Genomic DNA, 10097 nt, shown 5'->3' with positions numbered 1-10097 from the left:
TTTTTGAAAGGTAATTTGTTGACATCGAATACTCTCATTTTTCATGCACGCACGCCCCTTCGGGCAGAAATCCGAACCGCATTACAGGGATCCGAACCTTAAACCATCCCAAAGGGCAGACGGGTCGGAATTGGTCCTAAATACGGGTCGGTAAAACCTCCCCAGAGCAATTCGACTTTTAGAAAATAAATCTGACGGATATTTTTAAAGGAGGACTCGAAATTGAGTCTCCACATCATCCCAATACACAAAAGGTAAACCTCATCCCAATACACAAAATGGGGTGGACCTAGTGATGTTTACATAAAGTAACATGTGATATATATTACGACAAGACCCCTCTTCTGTTTGTATTGAAATGAACACTAGTGGTGTAATGTTATAATGAGGAGGAGCCCAACAACTACAAAAATCTGTATCAATTTCAGCAAAAAAATCAAGACAATCAAGTACAAAAGAAGATAAACACTCCCTCCTACTTTCAATATGAAATTGATACCCCTTATTATTTTCCTCATGTTCTTTCTCATTTCTTCTTCTGCTCAAATTCTTGATCAAGCCTCCAATAATGGCCATAATGTATTCAAATTGGAAAAAACTGAAGAACCCGATGTCAAAAGATCCGAATTCCCATCCGGGTTTCTCTTCGGAGCAGCATCATCTGCTTACCAAGTCGATTTTCAGTCCTTTCTTTAACATTTTCGTTCATGATTAATAAATATTGATATTCAAGATCAACATGAACTGTTTGCAGGTGGAAGGAGCTTATCTTGAAGATGGTAAATCTTTAAGCAACTGGGATGTATTTTGTCATTCTGTAGGTTAGTTTTGTTCATTCTCTAATGATTTATTAATAATCGAACTATATATATTCAAGTGATAATTATAGCATCTATGTTATTAGGTTGTGCAGAAAATGGAGTAAACGGAGACGTTGCAGATGATCATTATCATCTGTTTATGGTAAAACAGATTGATTTGTATAAAAAAAAAAAAAAAAAAAAAAAAGATTTCTTTTGTTTGAATTTTGAGAACTTTTAATATATGCAGAGAGACATTGAGTTGATGCATGGACTTGGTCTAAAATCATACCGATTTTCGATTTCATGGGCTAGAATTCTTCCTAGAGGAAAGTTTGGTGATGTTAATGCTGCAGGCATTATGTTCTATAACAAGATCATAGACAACTTGATTCTCAAAGGTGAGCGCTATGAATTTTTTTTTGAAATAGTAATATTTTTTAATATGTTTACAAAACTAGAAATTTGAAAAAAATCTTTACAAAACTAGTAAAACCGGAGTTTCAAACTCCGGTTTGGGCCAAACCGGTGTTCCAAAGTCTGGTTTCTATCTACTTTGTCCACATGGCAGAGTGAGCAAACCGGACTTTGAAACACCGGTTTGCCACGTGGCATTTTTTTTTTTTTTTTAGTTTTAGGATTCTGGAATGAGCTTGTTTATTTGTTTTAAAAAAAATTTAATTGTTAATAATTGATATTCATCCCTTAAAAGAATTAGCTTATTAATTACGGAGTAATAACTATCTGAAGTTTCACTTCTCAAACTACATTAAAAGAAGTTTCAAATTACCTTATTAATAATTAATATTCATCCCTTAAATCTAGCAAAAATAATTAAAAATTTTTTCTAAACAAATAAACGAGCTCATCCTAGAATCCTAAAAAAAAAAAAAAAAAAAAAAATATGCCACGTGCCAAACCGGTGTTTCAAAGTCCGGTTTGCCATGTCACTCTGCCATGTTGACAAAGTAGATAGAAACCGGACTTTGGAACACCGATTTGGCCAAACCGGAGTTTGAAACTCCGGTTTTACTAGTTTTGTAAAGTTTTTTTCAAAATTTCTAGTTTTGTAAACATATTAAAAAATATTACTATTTAAAAAAAAAATTCTGAGCGCTATGAGTAAAAAATATTATTTCTACGTACACCTTATCATAAAAGTGTTTACGTATTACTTAGTAGTCTTAAATTCAAAGTCAAGTATGAATCCAGATGTTATTTAACATCACAAGTTGGTACCTTTTACAAAATTAAAGCTTTATTCGTGAATCTTGATTCAAATGTTGCAGGAATTGAGCCCTTTGTGACGATTTTCCATAATGATTTTCCTCAAGAACTTGAAGAAAGACACGGGTGGTTAAACTCCGAAATGCAGTATGTCCAAACTGTGCCATATTTCTATTGTTCCATTAATCTATCATCAATTGTGTTAGCTTATCAGATGTATCTTGCAGGGAAGAGTTCGTATATTATTCCGAAATTTGTTTTAAGTATTTTGGAGACAGAGTAAAGTATTGGGTCACAATTAATGAACCTAATATGTTCATAGAATGTGCTTACGAACTCGGAACTTTTCCGCCATCTCGTTGTTCAGAGCCTTTTGGCAACTGTTCTGAAGGAAATTCGGATATTGAGCCTCTCATCGCTATGCACAACATGTTGTTAGCCCATGGCAAGGCATCCAAACTATATCATGAAACTTATCAGGCATTCAACTTAATTTAAATCTAAACTATTCAAGTATATACCAACGTTTTTAGGTTTTTTTGTATGCAGTTTTTAGGTTCCTTCGATGAAACTGTCATAGTGATACAGTTTTCGTTAATTTCAACAAAAAAAAAGTAATTTTGAAAGTTATTACTTCATTGTTTGACCTTACATAGTTACTTAACTTGACCTGTTGTATTTGAATGTGCAGCCAACACAAGGTGGTTTAATTGGGCTTGTTGCGCATTGTTATATGTTTGAACCACTAACAGATAATGATCTTGACATTGAAGCAGCCCAAAGAGCATTTGCTTACAATGTTGCTTGGTAATTAACTCTTTTGAATTTTTTACTCATCTTAACCATAAATATGTATCAATATATGATATTGGTTCTAATTTTTGCTGCTAAACAGGGTATTTGATCCGTCAATATTTGGACACTACCCTGAAGAAATGCGAGCGTATCTTGGAAGTAAATTACCAAATTTTTCATTTGAGGAAAAAAAATTCATGAAGAACAGTATTGACTTTATTGGCATCAATCATTATTCGGCTATATATGTTAAGGATTGTACTAATTCTAGTTGCACTGCAACCGGAAATCGTGCAATCCAAGGTTTTCTTGACAAAGTTGTGCAACGTAATGGCGTCCCAATTGGTGAACATGTAGGAACGCTAGATTTTTGGCCTCATTATCTTTTATTTTAGCTAATTATAATGTTTTTTTTACCTTCATTGATATAACAGACCGGGCTCGAATATTTATTCGTTGTTCCTAATGGCATGGAGAAGATTGTTACCCTTATCAAGATTCGTTACAATAATAAACCAATGTTTATAACAGAAAACGGTAAGTTTCGTAAATTTTGTATTTTTAGGTGTCATTTGTTTTTAAGATGTTTTTATCTGATAATTTGCAGACCATGTCTATAGAGAAGATGTGGCCTAAAGGTATATATGCTGAATAGTGAATATTGTTGTTTTTAATGTCTGCAAGATAACTTAAACTTGTTTGCAGCGCTCAGAAGCATATTGCTAAGTCTGCAAGCTTGCAGACAAAATAAGAGATTATTTTACCTTATGTCTTCAGAAAAACAAATAGTCTGGTATAAAACGGTCTGCGAGCGCACAGACACAAAACATAATAAGATCTGCAAACGGAAAAACAAACACCTTAAGATGATGCTATTATGCCTTGATCTCATAGTTCTGTTTCTCTTGCAGGTTATTCTTCACCTAATGTGAACGAACAACGAGTTAATGAGCTAGTTAATGACCTAAAGCGAGTTGAATTCCACACAGCATACCTTGCTTCATTAGCTAATTCTATAAGGTTTGCAGTTTGCTCTACAATTTTTAATTTAGTCACCAAAATTCACACTATGCTAAGTAAATTGGGAACCCTTTTGTTCATGTATAAACCAGTTTAGAAGCATATAAAAGTGTCATTGTTGATTATTTGAAGAATTGTTTTTTTTTTTTTTTTTTTTTTTTTTTTTTTTTTAATAGAGAGGGAGCAGATGTACGAGGATATTTCTTATGGTCATTGATGGATAGTTACGAATGGAATGCCGGTTACGATCTGAGGTTCGGGTTATACTACGTGGATCGTAAAACACTAACTCGAATACCAAAACTTTCTGCAACATGGTATATGAACTTTTTAGCAGATAACAATGTTGATGAAATTGATGCGTCAAGACACAAAATATCAATTGGGAAAAATATTATTTAAATATTATATTAAACAAACTACCAATATCGTTGGTCTATTGTTTATTTGTTGCATTCAATGGATTGTGTGTATTCTTGTATGTATGTGTTTCAGAATTAAAACTTCGTTTTAATGATTTGAGCATATTGTAGACCGGGAATTGCATGGTTTTGTAATATACGAAAAGTGTGTATTTTTTTAATGGCGGAATATATTATAAAGCAGCTAACACCCACCTTAAATTATAAAGGATGACTAAGCCATTAGTTTCAACAAGTAATTTTAGGATCTCTAACTTTTAACTACACAAACGAAAAAAGTATAACATTATCGAAAATGTCGATTTTTCTGATGCTAAACAAAGTGAAAATTATGTCGTTGCGTAATATCCAAATCCACCAAGCCAAAGTAGCCAAAATGAGATCCATCATGTTGCTTTAAGCATTCGAAGCTGAATAAGAATCAGATCAAAGATATAGCTTGTTAATGAACTGAATATTGGACTGGCACCACGACACTCGCACTTACAATCCTAATATTTGATGAATTAAATAGATACCGCTAAATACCGTTTAGGCAAAAGCCTTTTGGTTAATTGTTAATTTTAATACTGATGTTAGTCTCAGAAATTTTGTATATAGTTTAGTGGATGATAGTGTACCCCACCATTCGTATACGATCACTTAAGAAGAAAATATTGAACATGGGAGTTACGAAGCTAAGTCCAGAAACGAAGCAATCTAGTGCCTCGATAATCGCAATCAAACTGGAGTCAAAGTAAAGGAACATTATTGCTTTCCAAAAGTATAATAAACACTTTAGGAAATTTAATGCTCTCTTTACAGAGCTTTGGGAACTGATGCAACAGAGCATCTTTGACTGCCTTGGGAGCAGCTTTACAAAGCATCTTTACAAAGCATATATTTACAGAGCATCTTATAGAGCATTGGGAACATTTCCTTAATGACTAAGGAACTACATCCTCTATAACTAGTGAGGCATAACCTTTGGAATACGGGCTCTCATACGATCCATCACACACACTCTCAAGTCATACTTGATTAAACACATACAACTCTTTATGTTGTACCTTCGTACCTTTGTGGCGTAAAGCAAGTCTCAACTTGCTACTTTCGGGGAATCGCCAACAAGAGCATAAACTCTTTTACATCCAACTCACTAGTGTCACACATACTTACGATACCTTTTATCTTAGTGGCGTAAAGCAAGCTACGCCTTGCTACTTTTGATGAATCGCCAACGAAGAGAATAACCCCCTACACTCACCCTTGTTGTATTCCTTTGTAATCATAACGACCTAACCTTATCGCTTCGATAAGTATCACCAGAAAGTGTACAAACAATTGGCACCATCCGTGGGACACACAACAACATAGCTCATGTTCCTACCGATAAACGTACTAACGAGTCAAATCCGACTCTTGTTTGTAAGTTTTCATCTATTTCAATATGCTATCTTATGCACAATTTCATCCGTGGATGCTCGGAATTCGTCAATTTAGTTTCACCAACAAGACCCCGAATAAATCATCTTTCTTTTCACTAGTTGTCAAACTTGGTAATTTCACGTGCGCAATACCGTTTACAAAGAGGAGAGGATTGTATTTTTATTTTTTAAATATAAAACATTGTTTTATTCCTTATCGTACTGTTTTTCAAAAGAAAAAAACAGAGGTAACTCTCGTCGTTTAATGTCATAACACGGTATACTCACTCGATATGTTTTATAATTTATGAAAATTAATCACATGGTGACAAACTTTACACATGGTCGTCTTAAATACATAATCACGTATTTCGATGTTATTATTTTCTAATTTAATTGTTACATGTATCCCTAGCTTTTATTATGGGAAATGGGGATAAATTCTCATGCGCGATTCGAAACGCAAACATTGTTATACCTTCAGATCTAGCTAAATACCTTCGGAACGCACTTAATCCCTTCGAGACGCGTTTCATACCTTTGGATTCAGCTTAACACCTTCGAAACGCACTTAATTCCTTTGGTACGCGTTTCATACCTTCGGGACACGCTTAATGCCTTCGGACTGCGTTTTTAACAATGTCAGGGCTCCGGACGGGCCGTATAACCTTCGAGTAGGCCTTATTACCTTCAGACGGGCCGTATCATCTTCGGGTAGGCCTTATTGCCTTCAGACATCCCGTATTACCTCCAGACAGGACATTTTACCTCCAGACATACCTTATTACCTTCAGAGTGGCCGTATTACCTTCGGACGAGACGTATTACCTCCGGACGGGCCGTATTACCTTCGAACAGGCAGTATCATTTTCCAACAAGCCGTGTTACCCTCGTACATATCGTATTACCTCCGGATAGACCATATTACCTCCGGAGTGGCCATATTATCTCTAGACGGGCCGTATTACCTTCAGACGGGCTGTATTACCTTCAGACAACCTGTATCATTTTCGAACAGGCAGTGTTACCTTTGGACATATCTTATTATGAAATGACCCGTCCATATTACTATAAAAGCAGTACGTTATTCATTGGTCCCATAGCGATGTATTTGACCTCTATATGATACGTTTTAGAAAAATATTGCATTCATTTCATAAAAAGCACACCATTATTATACATAATGCATGTTTTAAACAAGTGGGCGATTATTTAAGAAATAATCCCCATGATACATCGGTTACTAAATACTACACACATGACATAACCGTCGAATATAATACATGACAAAGGTTTTATTGAATGCAACACTTCATTTAAACAAAAGCATGAGACTCCATGCACAGCTTTCTCTGATAATGCAACAGCGGAAGACTTTCTTAAGGACCTGAGAATAAACATGCTTAAACAGTCAACACAAAGGTTGGTGAGATATATAGGTTTAGCATCAATATAAATATAGACCACAAGATTTCATAGTTATAAATATATGTACACTCGCAAGTGTATAAAAGTATTCTATAAGTTGTTGAGCGCTTCGATAACCATACTTAACAATTAATGTAGCATATTCCCTTTAATATGAAATCTCCCTACACTGTACCAAGTGAAGTAAAAACGAAGTACTATGCAACCGTTTACGATACTAGAGCGACTAGCCCTGTTGGGGTTGTCAAACCCGATAGATCTATCAATAGGATTCGCGCTTACATGTTCTTACAACATGTAAATATTAGTTACCAAGCTATTAGGGAAGATATGCAAGGTGGTACAACTCAACGTAGAATATATTTTACTTACTTGTGTCCATAGCGTAAAACATAAAATGCATGTATTCTCATCCCAAAATATTTTTAGAGTTTAAAAATGGGACTATATACTCACGGTAGTAAAAGTATATTAATAATAAGTTTTCAGCTTATTAAAAATATGGCCGTCGTCCTTGGATTCACGAACCTATAACAATAATAATGATTTAGATAATAATACGACATGTGAATAAAATAAAACAAGTTCATAGAATACATATATATTAATTTTTAACATTTTTATGTTAGTAGTCCTTTGTTAGTAGTCCAAAATAGTCCGAAATGTCCAACAGTCCAATAATCGGTATATATATAATCTTAGAATTACCCCCACGACGTATTGTATACGTATTGTCTTTGCATTAACCCAGAGGCGTATGGTATATGTATTGTCTTATAATTTATCAAAACGTATTGTATACTTATTGTCTTAGGATTTATCAAAACGTATTGTATACTTATTGTCATGGAATGTACCAAGATTATTATATATATACAATCTCGGAATTAACTAAGATTATAATATTTTGTTATACTAATGATAACATGTCCAAATATATATAGGATATAGAAAAAGTTAGCAAGGATATGGTTAATATAGTTTTTACAATATAAATTTCGTCCATACAACGTTAATTTTAGCAGATTTTGTTTTGCTCACCAAATATTCATTACAACTCCGTTTAAAGTGAATCAAATTGCTATGGATTCTTTAAGAAGTTAAAGTTTCAAAAACAATTCGAAAAGTTCAGCCCATGTATTAATATTCAGAGTTTTACCCTCTTTTTGTGTCGGTGGACAGATTTGGAAGAATCCCGGCACCCACCCAATATATGATTTTTGATAAAATACTTCCACTTTATATAAAATCATGAAAAAAATACTGGAAGTCTTATTTACATATATTAAAATATTTCCAAAGTCTTAGCCTCGAACTCAAAGTCTAAGATAGGTTTTTAATTCCCAATCCAAAGCAGCCCGCTTTTTACCGAATGTAGATTAAAGGATATATGTTAAGTTTCAAGGTGTTCTTCATATGTACAAGTTATAAGTTCTTATATTAACTTAATATAACATCATAATACATATAAATAAGTGTTATTATAGTTAAGTTAGAAAGATTAGATTAGTTTTTCAAAAAAGTTTAGAATCAACTAAACTATGTTCTAGTTTATAAACTCTTATATAGATAGCTATAAACATATGAATTGAACAAGAGTTGAAGTAGAGTTTTTACCTCAAGTTTAGAATGTAAAGTTGCTGAAAAGAAGTAGTAGAACAAAACTTGAGAGATTTCTTGCAAGTGTATGTGAAAATTGGAAGTAAAATTTGGAAAATGAATGTGTAAAAATGAGTTAGAAATGGTGCTTATTTATAGGCTTGAAAATTTGATTTTTAGTAAAAATATCTAAGATAAGTTAAAATTTAATATGTCATGGATGACATATTAAATTGATTAGGTCATGGATGACATATAAAACAAATAATTGCAGATTTCTATTGGTATATACCAATAGTAAATACTTTTAGAAGCTGTGTATAATACAGATAAAAATGCCGTATGAATGCAAGTAGAATTTTTGAGGAAATTGAACAAAAATACAAGTATAGCTATCCTTTATATGTATTGGTATATTATAAAGTGTATTTAATACTTGTAAGGATGTATTTATACTCGTAATACATTATATGTAAATACATTTTAACATAAGTTAATTACGTCGTTTAAATAGTAACAAATATATTGTTCAAAAACTCTTTAAATTAGTAGTATGAAAAAAAAAAAAAAAAAAAAATATATATATATATATATATATATATATATATATATATAATACTTTGTTAATATACTTAATGAGATATTTAATTATCATATTTTCAAGTTAAATCTATATATATATACACACACACACATATATATAATTAATACAAGTTATGACGTTCGTGAATTGTAAGAATAAAAGGGTGACTAAAAGCTTGTGTAAAACTCTTTCCGGAGGTTCAAGACTTATTAAAATTCATTGCTTATCAAGTCGAAATTATTAAATCATGTAAATAGTATAATCAAATAGTCGAAAAAATTCGGGTCGTTATAGTACTTACCCGTTAAAGAAATTTCGTCCCGAAATTTGATCGAGATCGTCATGGATGACAATAAGTATGTTTTCATGACGAATACGAGTTGAAAATTTAGAGTTTTATCATCAGTGAGTAATATGAATAAAACAATTCGATTATGTGAAGTGTATGAGTGAAGCTATCGTAAAATAGTGAAATAAGGAAAGTAAAGATTCGTCTTAACTTTTGACGTCATCACGGTTGATTTTCGGATTAAAGAAAATCTTTGTAATCTTAATAAGATTTGATTCTTCGGTAATTAAGGAAATTAGAATTTTCTTCGATTAGGTGCGTAATCTGCCTCAACTGCTATGTCTGATATATCGCTATAAATTAACACCCTCTTCGATTCCTTATTTCCACATCTCTCATCTTCTATACTTTTTTCCTTAATTCATACTTCTAAAACATTCGTCAATATGCTCCATCCGGTTCTAATCCTTGATATACTCCTAACTTTTATATCTGTTATTCTTCTTTTTTATCTGCCGCAGGAAGAAT

General features: G+C 32.7%; 1 protein-coding gene across 3 annotated transcripts; it reads left to right on the top strand.

The window, feature by feature from the left end:
* Positions 1-389: 389 nt before the first annotated feature.
* On the top strand, positions 390-4326 carry LOC139897817 (beta-glucosidase 18-like). 3 transcript variants are annotated; one of them, XM_071880521.1, is made up of 11 exons: positions 390-672; positions 755-821; positions 914-963; positions 1051-1201; positions 2090-2174; positions 2255-2507; positions 2719-2834; positions 2923-3175; positions 3257-3359; positions 3734-3842; positions 4019-4326. In XM_071880521.1, exons 1-11 carry the CDS (start codon positions 487-489, stop codon positions 4242-4244), a joined length of 1599 nt encoding a protein of 532 aa, XP_071736622.1. In that variant the 5' UTR covers positions 390-486; the 3' UTR covers positions 4245-4326. The 3 variants fall into 3 exon arrangements, with proteins under 3 accessions (XP_071736622.1, XP_071736620.1, XP_071736621.1); XM_071880519.1 differs by having other exon boundaries at positions 890-963; XM_071880520.1 differs by having other exon boundaries at positions 391-672; positions 905-963.
* The last annotated feature ends 5771 nt before the right edge of the window (positions 4327-10097 follow it).

The sequence above is a fragment of the Rutidosis leptorrhynchoides genome, chromosome 3, assembly GCF_046630445.1.
Source record: "Rutidosis leptorrhynchoides isolate AG116_Rl617_1_P2 chromosome 3, CSIRO_AGI_Rlap_v1, whole genome shotgun sequence".
Classification (NCBI taxonomy): domain Eukaryota; kingdom Viridiplantae; phylum Streptophyta; class Magnoliopsida; order Asterales; family Asteraceae; genus Rutidosis; species Rutidosis leptorrhynchoides.
This window is presented reverse-complemented; position numbering and strand designations above follow the sequence as displayed.

Coding starts and splice junctions, on each gene's coding strand:
- LOC139897817 (XM_071880519.1), top strand. CDS start 487: ATGAAATTGATACCCCTTATTATTTTCCTCATGTTCTTTCTCATTTCT. Junction 964..1,050: donor ATCATTATCATCTGTTTATG/GTAAAACAGATT, acceptor TAATATATGCAG/AGAGACATTGAGTTGATGCA. Junction 2,835..2,922: donor TTTGCTTACAATGTTGCTTG/GTAATTAACTCT, acceptor GCTGCTAAACAG/GGTATTTGATCCGTCAATAT.